Genomic DNA, 15,928 nt, shown 5'->3' with positions numbered 1-15,928 from the left:
TAAGGGGAAGGTGTGATGGTGGGGAGGAGGAAGAGAGAAGGGAAAAGGGACGAAAGAATCGAGTTTCTCGGCGCCGCACCGATCCGACCGGGCAGACCGCATTGGTGGTTTGATGGTCCTCCGGCTACCCGAAAGTCCACTCTGCTGCTGGTCATTGGTCTGCGCCAACATCACCACCTTCGGGGATCTGGAACTGCCTCTGGAGCTTCATACTGGGCTACGGTCCTACAGCTGCCATTGACGACCACCATATTAAGGATTTGCAATTGCTGCTTCGGTTGACTTCTGCCGTCTGCAGTCTCCTGCAGGAGACTTCGAGTTGTGGCCTCTGCCCTCCACCCCGGACCCTGACCCCGAGGCAACGCCCCCCCCCCATTTCGATTCGTCCCGTCTCCACCCCAGACCAGCATACCGTCTAGCCATCATGTCCGACCTCGACGTCGCGAGCCATTACAATCTACCCTCGGAGTTCCCTGACGAATGGCCGGTGGCGCTGGACGAGGCCGACCAGTCCGACGAAGAGCCCGTCCAACGATCCAAGACGCGCCCCCGCAAGTCGCGGTACTTTGCGCTAGAACGCACCCCCAGTGACTGGCGGAGCAACTTTGGATCTCGTAGAGGGAAAGATGCTAGAGAAACCACGCAGAATGATGAGCCGGATCCATTGGGAGGAGGTGACAGTATCCTGCGCACACTGAAGAGCCGTGGGGTCCGGCTCGAGGATGACGGGGGGTAAACAGTCTCGGTTCCTCCTCTCGTCCACATCCTTTTCACCCGCTTTGTTTTTGTCTCAAGTCCACCATGATGCTTCGATAGAGTCGCTGGTGGCTGGTCTGAACAATCTATCGAACTCCATTGACGAAAAGTCAGCGTCGCTGAAGGTACTGGTGGAGGCGAACTTTGAGCGCTTCGTCCGCGCGAAAGCAACTATCGACAGCGTCTATACGGAAATGAGAGACCAGGGAGCGACAAAGGAGCAAGTCTTAACCCCGCGTCGATCAGGGCACTTCCGGAATTATTCAGGCCAACATCGAAGCATATCGCCTGCTCCTATGGTAACGAGTGGGCCCAAGAAGAACGCATTGACTAAGGAGAGCGAATATGGTATGAAGGGTATTCGAGGTCCTCTGGTGGAAGCCTCAGTGAAGGCCGAGGAAGTTTGGGGTCCTGCGCTGGGAGGCCGAGACCGGGAGCAGATGCTCAAATCGGTTGTGGAGACCATGGAGAAGCACCGTGACGTGTACGAGATCGGAAGTCACTTGTCCAAGTCCATCCAACAGCGTGATTACGATTCCGTCTTTGAACAGTACACCAAGGCTCGGACATTGGCAAACCGAGCGAAGAACATTGTGGAGCAGGCCTCCAGCGCTCAACGACAATTGTCCGATCGTGAAACGCATACGATCCTGGCTATGGGGCGAATGTGGATGGATGTTGACCAGCAAATCCAAAACTTCAAGCGGGATCTTTGGAGACGATTGAGTGATGCATCCACGACTTCCACTACCAGTACAGCATCCGGTCCTGTGGAGGAGCACATGGAGCTTATTGGAGCATTGTTGGAATTGGGCGTTGACAACAACCCCATCTGGACTTGGCTTCTCAGCCGCTACGAGTTCCTCATGACCAAGATTACATCGTTCTGTGATCGATGCAAGGTGGAGATTGAGATTTTGCGGCGGAGGCTCGCAGTAGAAGAGAAGCCTGCGCCCCAGGCCACTGCATCTTATCTGCGTCTTGCTCCTCGAGATGGGTCGGCCGAGATACCCGAACGATTAGACTCTGATCAAGTCATTGAGCTTTGGGACTGCGTTCAAGCTTTTTTAAATCGGCTCCTGTCATCGCAGAGCGGACTGCTAGGTGAAGTTCTTGACTTTTGGGAGGTATCACAATCCTTCATCGATGGCAGTCGCCAGCGACTTCTTCCTGTTGGATTTGAGGGTGAAAGCCGCAAACACCACCGACTTACACCTGCCAATGTGACGCAGCTCGAGAAAGGTATCGTGGAGCTGGTCAATCTCATTCGAGAAAACGTCCTGTCTCTCTTCAATGAGCCTCCGACGGAGGACATTTCCCTTCTCGCCTCCCCCATCCCGCCCAGTCCAAGAAGTCCAAGAAGTCCAGCCTCGCTGGGCGTCACTCCTACCGAGTCTAGGTTCAAACTGGACCCTAAGAACCTACCCTTACCCGTTCCAAAATGGGGAGAGCATTGGGAGGACTATGCATTCTGGCCGCCCTATTCCAATTCTCTCAGTGGTGTCCACTATCTCAGCAAGTTCCTTGTCATTTTGGGCACGGCTGCCAGTGAGATGGCGGCACTGGGCCCCGTTGGTAGTGCTGGACAAACCTACGATCAACTGAAGTCTCTTGTTAGCATCGCACGGGAGCGTTCTGCTCGTGTAGCATGCTCTGCGTGGAGCAAGGACGCGGAGATTTGCAAAATGTTAGAGGATTGGACTCGTGATTCAGAGAAGCGGGATCTGACGAAAATGCCTGGCTTATTTGTGGCTTTCGAGAGCGCTATCCTTGGAGGCATGCAGAAAATTCTCTACATCTCCGAGGCTATGGCGAAATCGGGCTCCGTTGATGTTGTTACTCAACCGCCTGCCAAATTGCTTCAGATGGTTCGGGCGCAATTTGTGTCTAGTGTCTACAAGGCTTTGAGCGGGCTGGTTGAGAACGCAGAACGCCTCGCGCTCTCAGAAGGGGATAATGAATGGGTCATTTCCAGACCACTCATAGCCAGCCAGGCAGTCGATGCGGCTCTATCGGTCCTCACTGCAGACTCCGTCGATTCCCGCAACAGAGTGAGTGTCACTGCGCCGTGCTACGTTATTATAGTGTTCTCATCGCTAACCTCGGCAGAATGTACGGATTCTTCTTACACTTTCGAATCTCAAGGCCCTTCAGGCCGAATATGTGCCGCAGCTGATTGCCAACTTCGAGACTTCATTCTCGGTCAAGTTGACGGAAGAGGGCAAGACCGTTCGGGATGTCTTGAAGCAAATCGAAGACCGACTCTTCCAGTCATACACCAAGCCGACTATTGCCACCTTGAATGAAACAATCTCATCCGGCATCACGGCCTCCGACTGGGTGCCTTCCACCGATCGCCCAGATCAAGTTCGCCCCTACGTCTACAGCACCATGCTCACTTTGGTGCTGGTGCATACCGAGATCTCGACAACCATTCCATCAACAGTATCCCCAAGCTCCAGTCGCTCATCACCCAATGCCCCAGCTTCATTGCTGGCCACCATTTTGACACACCTCCTGGTAGAAGTGTCCTCGTCATTGCTTTCAGCGTTCCGATCTCGTCCCACTTTCTCCCTAGCTGCCTTGATGCAGGCCACGCTGGATACCGAGTTCATTGCGCAGACCTTATCCCAGTACTCGACCGATGAGGCATCCAACATCCAGAGTCAAATCTACGTGGAATTAGATCGCCGAACCACCAACGAGGCTCGTACTAAACTCCAGGCCGAACTGGGAGAGATGCGGGTCGTGCTCAAACGCCTCCGAGACCGGACAAAGGGCGAGTTTGCCTGCTTTAAGAAGCCTCGAAGCGGTGGTTCCAAGCCCTCCACTTCGACTTAGCATAGCCATATATCTAGTTCAATGGAGAAACCCATATAACATCAAGCGTTCATGAATTCCTTTACTCACAAATCGAACATGGTATAAGTAACAATCGGGTATCACAACTTTTTAGTTTCCTTCTCCCATCTTCCAATCTACCCTCAAGTCTGGCCAACCATCCGTTGCACCCGACTCAAGAGCACATTACTCTCTCGCCCCAACCGCCTCTTCCCAAACTGATCCGGGCGTTTAGCCCGCGCCATCGCCTCACGCTCCTTCTGCTTCGCCTCCCGCTCTCGTTGTCGAGCTTCCGCGGCCTGTTTCCGCTTCTCTGCAATCTCAATCTCCTTGGAAAATGCCGAAGGCTTCGCTTTCCGTTCCTTCCTCTTCCCATCCATGTTGCGGGGGCGACGCTCTCGCGGTGCAGGTGCAGGTTCGGGCGACAGCTCGGGCTCGTTCATCATTGCTACCCGATCAGGATGCAGTTCTAGCGAAGCGGGTTCGGCCTTGTCTCCGGACTCTTCTTCGGCGGTGGTGAACATGGGTTTTGGCGCGTTGGTGGCGAGTTCTTGGGCTTTGATCTTAGCGTAGGCTTTCTTGACTTTGGCCTTTTGGATCAGGTCGGATTTGATTTTTTGAGCTGTAGAGAGAGATATGGTTAGACAGATGTGATTAAAAAACAGATATAAGAATATTCACTTACTCTTGCGACGATATGTGCCATCGGGGAGGTTTGCAGGGCCGACACTGAAGCCCTTGCGCTTCTTGACGGCAGGCTCAGGCCGTGATTCGGAGGGTTTGTTCTCGCCATCGCGAGTCCGTTTGGGAGCCATGACAATTCAGTATTGGTCTGAAAAATCTCAAATATGACTGGGAGAGAGATTTGTTTGGCGGTGGGTGGTTTGTTGCCGTTGGAGTTGGAGAAGGAAAAAAAAGCGGCGATCCGCGGCCAAGCCTCGAGAAAAAGTTATGGTCTGGATTTCCCCCCATAAAGTCCGGAGGACGGGGGGAATAGCAGCACTCGAGTTCTCGATTGATATTAACTAAAAATCCGATATATCTATTATTTGGTATTGTTCCTTTTTTTAAATGTTTTCTTGTTGGGTAGTAATTTTCTCTCACCCAAAAATTGGACCATCTTGTTTGGATGAAACAAAGGCCGCCAGTCATCGTGATGGAAACCCGAACTACTCGCCGATGAATCATCGCCAGACCCACGACCTCACCTGACGAGCATGCTCCGCTGTATATCGCTCGCCTTATCTTTCCTCGCTCTCTCCCGGACTCCTCCTCCGACACAGTTCTTCCTTCCCACAACAACTCTTGCCAGTATATCTGAGACCAGAATTTTACTGTTATATATTGTTCGTGCGGAGGACCATATTCATCCGTGCCAATCACCCCATTCCTCGGAACCACTGACGGCATACCCGCTCACACTGCACCTCACCGCATCTCAACCCACCCCACCGCGGCACTGTCGGGCCTGATTTCGAAAGCGCTTGCCCCATCGGTGGCCTCTTGCAATGTTCAACTCGCCATTTCAGCCCTCATAATCTCCCCAACCTCGCCAACATGCCCCTCTTTCACGATCCGGATCGACGGGCCCAGCACCGTTGGTCGGGTGACCATAGCGAGTCCGAACCGCCTGCCCCAAGGTCCCCTCTGGATCAGGCAGGCGAACATGACGAGCGTGGCCACTATATAGTCGGATCAACTGGGAGGGCTATGGATCCCACGTCTAGGGAGTCGTCTCTGCCCAAGTTTTGGGCGAACGACCGGCAGGAGCTCATACAGCGAATTAAAGAATCATCGCCTTGGAGGTCGCAATATCAGGTATGTCGGGCTGCTGTTGGGCCGAGATAGTACTTCTTGTCTTTTATCGAGAGGTCTTTCCAGTCATAATTACCTTGCAGTTAGAAAGCTAACCAAGTATGAAGCCGCAACATGCCAACACTGGCGAATCCTATATGCCTCATAGTTCTATACCGCCCCTTAACTCGCAGGCCGACGAGCGGATGGTAGAGCAGGCCTCAGAGAACCAATATCGTGTGGAAGACAACGAAGAGCTAGGCTCACCTGCCGAAATTCAGCGACCCAGATCTGCATTGCACTCTGGTGACTTTAGGGAAGGCTCCCCGCACCATGGGGAACAATCGCCGCAGCCTCGTTTTGCGGAACCCAGCCCGTCCTCGCCATTTCTCCGCCTCAGCACTTCCCCTACGACTCCATGGTTTGGAGCATCCGTTTTTCAAAGCAACCAAAGCCAGTCGGATCTATTTGCCAGCCGCAATGAACGAGAACGTACTTTGCAAACACGATCCAGGGCACCGTCGCTTGGGTCATTCTCGTCGAGTTACGTTCTCAAAGCGCCGACAAGCCCTCTAGTCTACCAAGCCAACAACACCGATCTAGACTTTTCGCCTCGGGTTGATCCTGCCGAGCCACTAGAACCACTGGAAAGGGCTAATCGACGACGAACTCTTCCCCCGGAGAGCTTCAGACATCTGCACTCTACGCCCCCTAATCGGCGGACGATTAATACCGGCAGTCCATATCCCCAAGGCAGACACGATGGGCTTTTCCAGCCTCATCATTCCCCACGTCGATCGCTTGCCTCGTCGTATAGTCTCCAGCTTGCTTCTACGGCGATCACGCCTGCGTTTCGAGCAAGGAGACCTTCTCTTGCGTCGGAAATCTCTCCAAAGCCTCATGCACCGATGGTCGGGTCCTACGAGGAGTCCATCTTGCGTGGGCGAATGTCTATGAACCCATCTAAGCCGCTCGACTTCACAGCTCAGATCGGCGTTCTAGGCAAAGGCAAATGCAAAGGACACCTCAGATGTCCTCCTCATGTGACAGTCCCTTTCCCGGCCGTCTTCTACAGCTATCCGACTTCGGGGAATGGCCGATCCATCGCCGACGATAGCCCCAGTCCCTACGTCGGGCAAATCGATCTGGAGAATTCGCTACCCAAGGATGGATCTAGCTCAGCTCGGCGTCGCAAACGGCACTTTAGCCCATCCAGAGCCCCGGAAGAGATCGGCGTCGACGAAGCGGGTGCTCATCGAGTCCCAGACGCCGATTCGCGGCGCCGTCGGGAGAAAAAGAACCGCAGAGCGGAGTCTCCCAAATGCCCCCCTGGTGGGAGCTACCGGATTCCACAGCAAGGACAATTACAGATCATTATCAAGAACCCGCATAAGACTGCGGTGAAACTGTTTCTAGTTCCGTACGACCTCAGTGACATGGAGCCTGGTACGAAGACGTTCATTAGGCAAAGAAGTTACTCGGCAGGTCCGATAATTGACATGCCACTGAGCGCGCGAAAGAACTACGGAACTGATCGCCCAGAAGCCTCGTTGAGCACCGCAGAGGACCCACAAGATAAGCCGACCCTGCGGTATCTTGTCCATCTGAACATCTGCTGTCCGTCTCGAGGTCGCTTCTATCTGCACTCCAGCATTCGGGTTGTTTTCGCAAACAGAGTCCCAGATGGCAAGGAGAAGCTTCGCAACGAGATTCAACTGCCAGAGCCTCGATACAGCCCGTATAAACCCGTGCGTGAGCATCCATCATTGTCCACCTCTGCCAGTGCTCGACTTGCAATCGAGAAAGAATCTCGCCGGCGAAGCGCTGGTCAGGGCGGATTCCCGGGGTTACCGCCCTATATCTCGTCGCCAACCGATGCGCCTCTGCATTGGGATGCAGCAGAGCCAATGGAGCTTATGGAGCCTACGCAGACCTCCCAACAGTCTGGTACTATGTATAACAAGCTCAACAAGGGCGATGTGGGCTACGGAGGTTATCCTTATGCTTCTAGCCAGAATGGCTCTGAAAATGGTGAGAGTTTGCTTGCCAAGCGGCTTCGCGGCCTGGATGTCCATAAACATGAGACACTTGACAGCAAATAAGCCGACTATTGGAAAGAACTCTCAACATCGATAGTCTCGGCATAGGTCTCGATCTGGCATCGTTCAGCTTAGTCTCTGAACATGTCGTTTGCGGCATGAGGGACTACTGTGTGACCGAACTCGTGACTGTCAAGGGTACTGCTGGTATACTGATCGAATTTTCTTTTTGTTTCTTTGTTGCAGTGACTTGTCTGTCCATTTTACTCGGCAATTGATCACAGGGTGCGACGGCCGCGCCGGTCTGCAGGGTGATCGATACTACTAACCCATACAACAGTGACCGGTCCTGTGAGATACTTCATCTGCAGGCGCAGACGCCGGCTTATTTCATCTCCACGCGGGACCTGGTGCTTTTCATTCTGGTATTCGTTTCTTTTTTATTCGGCCTTATCGTACCATGGTAGGCCAAGCGCTTGGATTTTCAGTATATACCCCCTGTTCTATCTTTTGTTACTACTTGACCATCACAAGCACATAATCCCCTACATTCATTACAGAGCCTTGAAGGCATGGGACAAGAGTCATATCTCTCGTGATGCTTTCTGGTGGCGTTGTTGACAGAGTATTCTCATCTCGGCTGGTCTTTTCCTTGATGTTTTTCCTTCGTCGTTTGAACTACTTGACTATAGCAGATAGCCATGGAAAGAATATAACATATCTCGGAATTGATGTCATTACTTAGTAGATTGGTGAATAGGTATGAAAGTGGCAGACCTGTATTCTTGCAATATATCTACAAAGGGCGCTAGGTACAGCAAGCAAAGATTAAAAGGGATCCAAAATAAGAACAGAGTTCTACCAGGAGAAGGACTCGGTAGACGTGAGTGACACAAAGGGGCCTGTCAAAAAGTTTCGGCCGCGCCACTCACCCGGCATCCACTGGGACGGGTTTAGCCAGCGTGCTCAACAATCTCGTTGACCAGCACGCCGTTCTTAACGTAGCTCTTGATCTGTTCAGGGATGGGGCATTCCTTGGTGTCGTCGTCGGTGCCCTCCTTCGGGGGAAGCATAATGTTGATGGCGCTGCACTTGCTAGTGAAGACCTCAGTAGCAAGGCTCAGTTGGCCCAGGTAGACGGTGGCACCATCGACCTGATCCAGGAGAACAGTCGGGACGATACCGTCAATCTGCAGAGCAAATTTGGGCGACTTGATGACATCCAGGCTGCTGACCAGGGAGTCGACGATGATAGAGAGACCAGTGCAGTTGTCAATAGCGATGGCATTGGCCTTGCCAGAGACCTTGACGATACTCTTGTTGCAACGGGTAATGAGAATGGACTGGTTCTGCTGCGCGGAGACCTCAATGATCTCATCAGAGGCCTCGAAGTTCTCAATCAACCACTTGTTTCCTTCCAGATCCTTGCGTGGTGGTTTGCGGGAGCGCATGCTCTCGGGTTTGGGCTTCTTGCTCGGCGCAGGTGACTTGGCCCGGGGAGAACCAGAGCTCTCTGACATTGTCGAGCCCGCACGCAGACTGGGATTCTTGTGCGTCATCTGCGACTTGTCGACCTTGCGAAGACCAGATGTGATCTGCTCGCCTTGGTTGAGCTGGTCAAACACAGCGGACATATCGGAAGCAGGAGCAGATGGCGCTGGGGCTGGAGGGATGCCAGGTGGAGGGGGAGGGGGCGGGACGCCGCCAGGGACATTGAGAGCAGGAACAGGAGGAGGGGGAGGGGGAGGGGGAGGAGCAGCGCCACCAGCTGCTGGAGAGCCACGCTTGATTTCTTTCAAAGCATCCAGCGCACTGAGACCAGATTCGTTGTTCCAAGTCAGGCCCTTAGGGTAGTGCTTCTTGAGATAGGCCGAGAGGGCCTTGAAGTTCTGGTAGTACGCTTGAATGTACTCAACGTGTGTTCGGTCCCTGCAAACATGTCAGCCACTGGTGTGTATCTGTACCTCGCGAATTGTCTTACTTCTCCTTGTACTCCTTGAGCACCTTGTTGCCATAGTATTCAATACCACCAATCATCTCAGAAACAAACTCCGCGGGCTTGGTCTCGAAGAACCAACCCAGCGCAACGATACCCTCCGCAACGGCACTCAGGTGGTTGAACAGCGGCGACGCACGATTCGACTCCTTGATGTTGTTGATACTGTCCGATGCCTTGTGCAATTCCGTCATGAGCTCTGGAGGGGGCACATCAGGCTTCTTGGCTTTTGTCGAGACATAGAGGAATGTACGCTCGGCTTTGAAGGCTTGCAGGACTGCTTTCGACTATTCAATGTGTGCATTAGCAATGGCAAGGTATTTGAGCCACACTGGCAGCATGGGATTTCACACCTGCTCTGCAACAAGTCCGCCAACTTTCTCACCCAGGTTCACAAAGTTTTGGACGTCCCCCTTGATCAATGCGTCGAAGTCTTGGATCTGCGGGGGAACTTGCGGCGCAGCAGGAGGCGCTGGGGGAGGAGGAGCAGGCTTAGGAGGTTCGGGAGTCGCAGGTGTAGCTGCAGAGGGACTGCTCAAGCCCTTCGAAACGTTGGGGTCGTCGAGGGACATCGCCATATCCTCCAAGCGTGAGGTCGCCGCCTCGAGCCTTTATATTAATTCCATAGTTAGCATTGACCACACCCAGTATTTGTGGCACGACTTAGGCAAACTTGAAAAGCAAAACCAAACGGACAAAGGACTATGCAGCTACCACTAAAGACCATACATACCGCTTGATGAGGGTGGTGAAATTATGCATATGGCTGCCGCTCGCCATGTTAGGCAACACGTTGCTCGAAGAAGTCGGAAAGGGGCGAAAGGAGCTCGACGAAAAGGAAAGAGTGACTTTAGACTAAGAAAGTAGACTGGAAAGACAGTCGATCCGGCAGTTGTCAGTCCTTTGCAATCCACAAATCACCAAAAGGTGGGAGTGTCAAAGGGTCAAAGGTGGTTCGGAGGCTAACTGAAGCTCCTGAAGTCGCAGCTCCCAAGGCCCGCAACGGTACGTTACGCCGGGGTAGCGGCACCCAATGACGTTGCTTGGTATCTTTGGTATTTCACTTACATAGATTGTAACAACCACAACCGAACCGGTCGACTGGATACTCTGCTTATTCTTTCTTCGTGGATAGCCATTGAGTCTCGGTTTCCTGGTGAAGATGGCCGAGCTTGTTCCAGCCTTGGCCCGACCGGGCGAGGTTGAATTTTGCACTTTGGGAATGTTCATTTTCGGTATGCTTATGCTTATCGCTTCTCTTGGAACCCCGCGGCCTGGATGCTCACAGTGCATTTCCGCGCAGATGACATTGATTTCGGTGGTTCCAGACCAGGCGTCAAGAACATCCTTGGAGGTGCAGCTTCCTTCGCTGTCATTGGCGCTCGCCTGGTTTCAGGAGCTGCGCATGCACGATCTGTCAGTTGGATCGTTGATGTTGGCTCCGACTTCCCTCCCGAGGCACTGGCTGTGATCCGGTCCTGGGACACCGATTGTGTCTTCAGAAAGGATCATAGCAGGCTTACAACCAGAGCATGGAACGGGTATCATCCAGATGAGAAGAGGGGTTGGTCAACAGTCTCATTCGACAGTCGAAGAACCATCGCTGACAAAGGAGATATAGATTTCAAATATCTAACGCCGAAGCTAAGACTAGACCCTTCTATGCTATCAGACACACAAGTCTGGTCTCGTACGTTTCATATGGTCTGCTCTTCATCTCGCTGTATATCCATCGTGAACGGAATATTGCAGCGGCGGGATGAGCTGCATCAGGCAGGTCAGGCCCCCTCCCCCGAGCATGCGTCAACTCGACCCATCTTTGTCTGGGAGCCAGTGCCAGATCTTTGCACACCGGAAGAGCAAGAGAATTTCTTTGCAGCTAGCAGAGTTGTGGATGTGGTGAGCCCCAATCATCAGGAATTGGGTATGATGTTCGGGCAGCCTGGGTGGTCACAGGAGAGCGAGGATGGCCAGCAACTCGTCCAAAGAATTCTGGCCTCTGGAATCGGTCCTAATGGCGATGGGTGCCTTGTCATAAGAGCAGGTAAGGAGGGAAGCTACGCGTTCTTGAAGGCCCAGAAGTTGTGGCTTCCCGCCTATCATCAACCGGGGACGTCGGGTGCTAGGACCGTTGTCGACCCAACAGGGGCAGGCAATTCTTTCCTGGGTGCATTGGCCCAGGGAATGGTGTCTGCGGGTCGTGAACCGTTCATTGTCATTGAATCTATACTATCGACCTCTGAAGCCTGGAGAGAATCTCTCGAATCCTGGGGACTTCGCAGTAATCTGCCCATGGCCCTGATCTGCGCTACCGTTGCTGCAGGGTTCGTGATAGAACAGATTGGTGTTCCGCATATTTCTATGTCCGAGAACGGGGGGAAGGAATTGTGGAATCAGTCTGAATTTACGGAACGAGTCCGCCTGTACACGCAGCGATTATTTAGGACATTAGACGAGTCTCCTCAGAGACACCTGTTGACCAATTGATCAAATGGTCCATTCAGGAACTCCCTTCTATTGTCTTACAGCCACGGGAAATGATGAAATGATAGTAAAAACACGATATGAAAATGTTCCGTCACGCTGCGATCCTTCCTCCGGCTACCATCCACGGCTCCGTTGTATCTCTTTTATGAGGGGTTCTGGGCAGCTTGCTGCTTCTCATGTTCGCGAATCTGTCGGCTCCAGCTGGGGAAGAAAAAGAGAAGGGTCAGTACTGGGAATTCAAGAGATGTCGGGGTTCAGGGCAGACGTACTACCGGCTGGGGAAGAAGCGGCCGGGCTCGGGCATCTTGTCACGGTACTCCCGGTCAGCGCTGATGCTGAAGGCGACGGCAGAAACACCGATAATAAAGGCGCCCATGATCGCAGTGTTCGCCTTCCAGTTGCCCGGCTGACCGTACCAACCACCAGAGGGGGACCAAACTTCCTTGGGGTACCTATACAGCAGAATCTGTTAGCCTCCAGCCACCAATTGGCGGCGATAGTGAAACATACGGGATCTTTCCACCTCCACCCATTGTGAATGAGATGTAATTGATGGAGTTGTTGAGTAGAGAAAGGAACGTCGGGCTGGACAGTTCCTCGCAAGCGGGCTGAAGCCGAAAGGGCCGTCAATCGAAGGTCGAGTGCCAAGCCTTTACTGCCTAATGAGGACTAGTCTCAGCTCACACGACAGAGCGATCCCGTGACCTGGCGAGACAATTTCTCTTTTCTCTCCCCGTAGATTTGGCCGCACGCCTTCCGAGCCTCGCCCCGTTGACGCAGCGTGGATTGTTATTTTCTCGGCTTTCCAGTTTGTTTCAAGTCTATCCCACAGCCGCCCAGATGAAGAGGGTACAGCTCCAACGATGGAGCAGTACAGTCCTTTCGCCACGGGCTCGAACTGTTAGCCGGCTGCATCAACATGTGTTTGCTACCGGATCGCGGTGCCAATCGACCGCATCTCCTCTGCAGGCCGAGTCTAGCGCTCAAGAAGGCCCTGGAGATGCGGGCTTTGAAGATGTCGAGTTGATGAAGCACGTCAGGAGTGCTCACAGGCGCAAGGACATGCTCAAATATCCCTCTCCTCCGGTCGATGCCGCACTCAATTCCGCCAAACTCGCTGCTCTTCACGCTCGACTCTACCTTCCTTCCCGATTACCCCCTCAAACACTCGCGCGAGCATTAGTCGACGCATCTGCGGACCCCAATCCCGATTTCAACAACGAATCGTTGGCCACGCTTGGTCACGACCTCCTCACCTACTACACCACCGAGCACCTCCTTTGCACCTACCCCCGCCTTCCTTTGACTGTCATCTTCGCCGCCATGTACGCCTACGCCGGTCCTAAAACACTCGCCGCGATGGCCAGAGAATGGGGTGTGGAACATGCTTCATTGCCCGGTGGAGAAGTTGACCCCGGCCTGCTACAGTTCCGCAGGGTCGCGCCTGGCAGCGACTTGAGTGTCGCTACTTATAACAACCGCACACCTCGTCCGTATGCTGCGCAGAAAGCATGGAGGATGACGGTGACATCGAAGATCTTCTACGATGACGAATTTGGTGACGCGATCAAGGGCCCAGCAACCTCGGGCGAGGGCGTGACCGCTGAGCTGGCCAGTGCCACATTTGTCCGCGCCGTGATGGGTGCTATTTACCTCCACGCTGGTCGTCCAGCAGCCAAGCGCTTCTTCGAGCAGCACTTCCTCTCCCGACACCTTAATATCGCCCAGCTGTTCAACTTCTCCCAGCCCGCCCGGGACCTGGCTCGCCTGTGTGCCCGCGAAAACTTCGAACTCCCAGTCGCCAGAATCATCAGCGAGACTGGCCGGAAGAGCAGACATCCTGTCTTTGTGGTTGGTATCTTCTCCGGCAAGGACAAGCTGGGCGAGGGCGCTGGCGCCAGCCTGATTGAGGCTCGGGAGCGCGCGGCTCTTGCTGCGCTGAAGGGATGGTATCTCTACAGCCCGCTCAATGTCCGCGTTCCTAGCTCTATGGAGGAAGAGGGCGCTGCGCCCTGGAAGCCCGTTTATGTTGACCTGGGCGAGGTCATCGTCTAATACGTGCTTTGAATTTGGGCGCCTCGTCGAACGCTTTACCATATTCCTTCATCTCTTGTTTATTACTGACTTTTTTTTATTACCAAATTTTCTCGGTTCTGTGGTTTCGCATGGGAGGCAGGCCAGTGGGAAAAAAGAGTCATTTCTTCCTGTCTTTTTGCATGACTTGGATACTGTATAGTATGGGAATTGTGATTCCTTCGATTCATCTGGTGTCTTTTTGTTTACTGGAACTCTTTTTTTCTTATCTCGTTATTTTTCCCCCAAATCATTGTGTTCTTTGTCTCATGTATCTGGCTACGCCCCCCGCTCTTCTCCAGCGAAATTTGGTTAACATAGGGCACTGAGGTCGCATGTCTCGGCAGTGGTGTATAGAGGTGACCCTATCAAATGTATTCTAAAAAGAAAATCACATTCTAGACATACCCATTCATTGCTTTTGCATCATTTCCATAGCCATCGAGACGACAGGTCGAATTGGTCTGGAGGTAGCATGCCATCACTGACTTGTACTCTATAATGGGTTGACAATCTCTTCCTCCCAGTTTCCTTTGGTCTTCTCACTTGGCTTCTCACTGTCATCAAGCCACTGGCCATACTCGTCCCACAACTCCGAGACCCCAGCTCCAAAGAGACTCTTCCAGAAGCCCCCTTCATGACAATCCTTCTCATCCTCCCCTAGATAACCAACCCTATAGAGTCGATCATTCAGCATACCAATCGCACCCTCGCCAGCCCAGACATCTTCAATCCACGCCAAAAAGTACGCCGTATGCTGATATCCAGCGTCCCATTTCTTCTCCCGCTGCGAAGAAGACGTAGGCCGTGTCCAGTGCGGCGGCGACAAGCCAGCCTTGAGACGGACAAAGTCCGCAATGCCTTCAATCACACCTCCTGGCGGACTAGGAATATCCTTCCCGCCCTTTGCAGAGTCCGGGGGCGAGGTGTGCTGGTAGCAGTGGACCAGCTCATGAGTGAGTACGCCTGTCAGCTCATGCACTGGATCAGCCTTCGCGGCAGAGTTCTTGCAGTGCGTGATGTATGGCAGAGAGAGGTGGATTTCTTTGTGGTCGTCGTCCAACTCTGTGCCTGTCGTATAGGCTACGCCGCCGAAGTCGCGGAGGAATAACGTCACTGATCGTGTTGGCGGAATGAAGGGGATAAAGTGAGGCCGCTCGCATTTCGGTGCACTTGTTGCTTCCTCTGGGGACCCGTCCCCCGGAGACGTGTAGAGGTATTTGACGATATTGCTCAGAGCTGTGTCGAGAGTCGAGGCCACATCTGGGATGTAGATAGAGAATGAGGCAGATTCTGGGTGACGGAGAACCTCGGAATGGAGGCGATACTTTGGCTTGGGAATCTGGATTTTCTTTTCTGGGGTCGTTTGTGCCTGATCTTGATCTTTGGCGTTTGATCCCTGTGCCTCGTTGGGCGGGCTGGCCTTGGGAATCGCAGATGCAGCGGCCGGTTGGGCCGAAGTAGTCGTCATAGCTAGTTCAGTCATGCATATATCTAAAATCCTAGACCTTGAGAGAAGATCGGATCAATTAACCGGGGACGCTTCGGTGACTTTGCTGGGATTTGCGGTCAGTGGGAGAGCTGGTGATCGATGCTGAGGCTGAGTCGGAGCCAATTAGAGCTATTCGAGGTAATCAGTTCTGTTTCGCCGAAGGTGGGGGAGCTGGCCTTGCCATCCACTCCACGTACTATTTTTCCTTCACATCCATTGTTAGTTGCCTTTGTAGATCAAAGAGCTGAAGATTTTGTAGTATAATGCTCCATCGCGATTGAGTAGGCATCATCTCTGGAATCTGTGTCGTGGCTAACTATGGCCTGGGCAACGTACCTATGACTACAACTATATATAACCGTGCCTTCGTCCGGCACGTCAACGGTTGATGCTCTTCGCTAGTGGAGTTTGGATCTTTTGTTGATTCTATGAGCCGAATTAGACTAACAC

The 15,928-nt window shown here is 53.1% G+C and overlaps 9 protein-coding genes across 9 annotated transcripts; 4 read left to right on the top strand and 5 right to left on the bottom strand.

Annotated features, from left to right (window-relative positions):
* Positions 1–424: 424 nt before the first annotated feature.
* On the top strand, positions 425–3,597 carry N7458_006665 (exocyst subunit SEC5; the record flags this gene model as incomplete). The annotated part of the gene is made up of 3 exons (XM_056910047.1): positions 425–709; positions 741–2,807; positions 2,866–3,597. The coding sequence occupies 3 exons, from the start codon at positions 425–427 to the stop codon at positions 3,595–3,597; spliced, it is 3,084 nt and encodes a 1,027-aa protein (XP_056765751.1).
* A 143-nt stretch (positions 3,598–3,740) lies between these two features.
* N7458_006664 (uncharacterized protein) lies at positions 3,741–4,412 on the bottom strand (the record flags this gene model as incomplete). The annotated part of the gene is made up of 2 exons (XM_056910046.1): positions 3,741–4,219; positions 4,283–4,412. The coding sequence occupies 2 exons, from the start codon at positions 4,410–4,412 to the stop codon at positions 3,741–3,743; spliced, it is 609 nt and encodes a 202-aa protein (XP_056765750.1).
* A 742-nt stretch (positions 4,413–5,154) lies between these two features.
* N7458_006663 (uncharacterized protein) lies at positions 5,155–7,493 on the top strand (the record flags this gene model as incomplete). The annotated part of the gene is made up of 2 exons (XM_056910045.1): positions 5,155–5,415; positions 5,520–7,493. 2 exons carry the CDS (start codon positions 5,155–5,157, stop codon positions 7,491–7,493), a joined length of 2,235 nt encoding a protein of 744 aa, XP_056765749.1.
* An 890-nt stretch (positions 7,494–8,383) lies between these two features.
* Positions 8,384–10,206, bottom strand: capA (adenylate cyclase-binding protein; the record flags this gene model as incomplete). The annotated part of the gene is made up of 4 exons (XM_056910044.1): positions 8,384–9,359; positions 9,412–9,713; positions 9,780–10,035; positions 10,160–10,206. The coding sequence occupies 4 exons, from the start codon at positions 10,204–10,206 to the stop codon at positions 8,384–8,386; spliced, it is 1,581 nt and encodes a 526-aa protein (XP_056765748.1).
* Positions 10,207–10,362: 156 nt separating this feature from the next.
* On the bottom strand, positions 10,363–10,656 carry N7458_006661 (uncharacterized protein; the record flags this gene model as incomplete). The annotated part of the gene is given in 2 exon segments (XM_056910043.1): positions 10,363–10,476; positions 10,495–10,656. 2 exon segments carry the CDS (start codon positions 10,654–10,656, stop codon positions 10,363–10,365), a joined length of 276 nt encoding a protein of 91 aa, XP_056765747.1.
* A 48-nt stretch (positions 10,657–10,704) lies between these two features.
* N7458_006660 (uncharacterized protein) lies at positions 10,705–11,913 on the top strand (the record flags this gene model as incomplete). The annotated part of the gene is made up of 1 exon (XM_056910042.1): positions 10,705–11,913. One exon carries the CDS (start codon positions 10,705–10,707, stop codon positions 11,911–11,913), a length of 1,209 nt encoding a protein of 402 aa, XP_056765746.1.
* A 143-nt stretch (positions 11,914–12,056) lies between these two features.
* N7458_006659 (uncharacterized protein) lies at positions 12,057–12,446 on the bottom strand (the record flags this gene model as incomplete). The annotated part of the gene is made up of 3 exons (XM_056910041.1): positions 12,057–12,114; positions 12,183–12,365; positions 12,424–12,446. The coding sequence occupies 3 exons, from the start codon at positions 12,444–12,446 to the stop codon at positions 12,057–12,059; spliced, it is 264 nt and encodes an 87-aa protein (XP_056765745.1).
* Positions 12,447–12,753: 307 nt separating this feature from the next.
* Positions 12,754–13,968, top strand: N7458_006658 (mitochondrial 54S ribosomal protein mL44; the record flags this gene model as incomplete). Its single annotated transcript, XM_056910040.1, has 1 exon — positions 12,754–13,968. The coding sequence occupies one exon, from the start codon at positions 12,754–12,756 to the stop codon at positions 13,966–13,968; it is 1,215 nt and encodes a 404-aa protein (XP_056765744.1).
* A 514-nt stretch (positions 13,969–14,482) lies between these two features.
* N7458_006657 (basic secretory family protein) lies at positions 14,483–15,472 on the bottom strand (the record flags this gene model as incomplete). Its single annotated transcript, XM_056910039.1, has 1 exon — positions 14,483–15,472. One exon carries the CDS (start codon positions 15,470–15,472, stop codon positions 14,483–14,485), a length of 990 nt encoding a protein of 329 aa, XP_056765743.1.
* Positions 15,473–15,928: the final 456 nt, after the last annotated feature.

Source organism: Penicillium daleae, assembly GCF_028827525.1.
Source record: "Penicillium daleae strain IBT 16125 chromosome Unknown utg000006l_segment0_segment0, whole genome shotgun sequence".
Lineage (NCBI taxonomy): Eukaryota > Fungi > Ascomycota > Eurotiomycetes > Eurotiales > Aspergillaceae > Penicillium > Penicillium daleae.
Note: the sequence above shows the minus strand (reverse complement) of the source record. Positions and strands in the feature narration are given on the sequence as shown.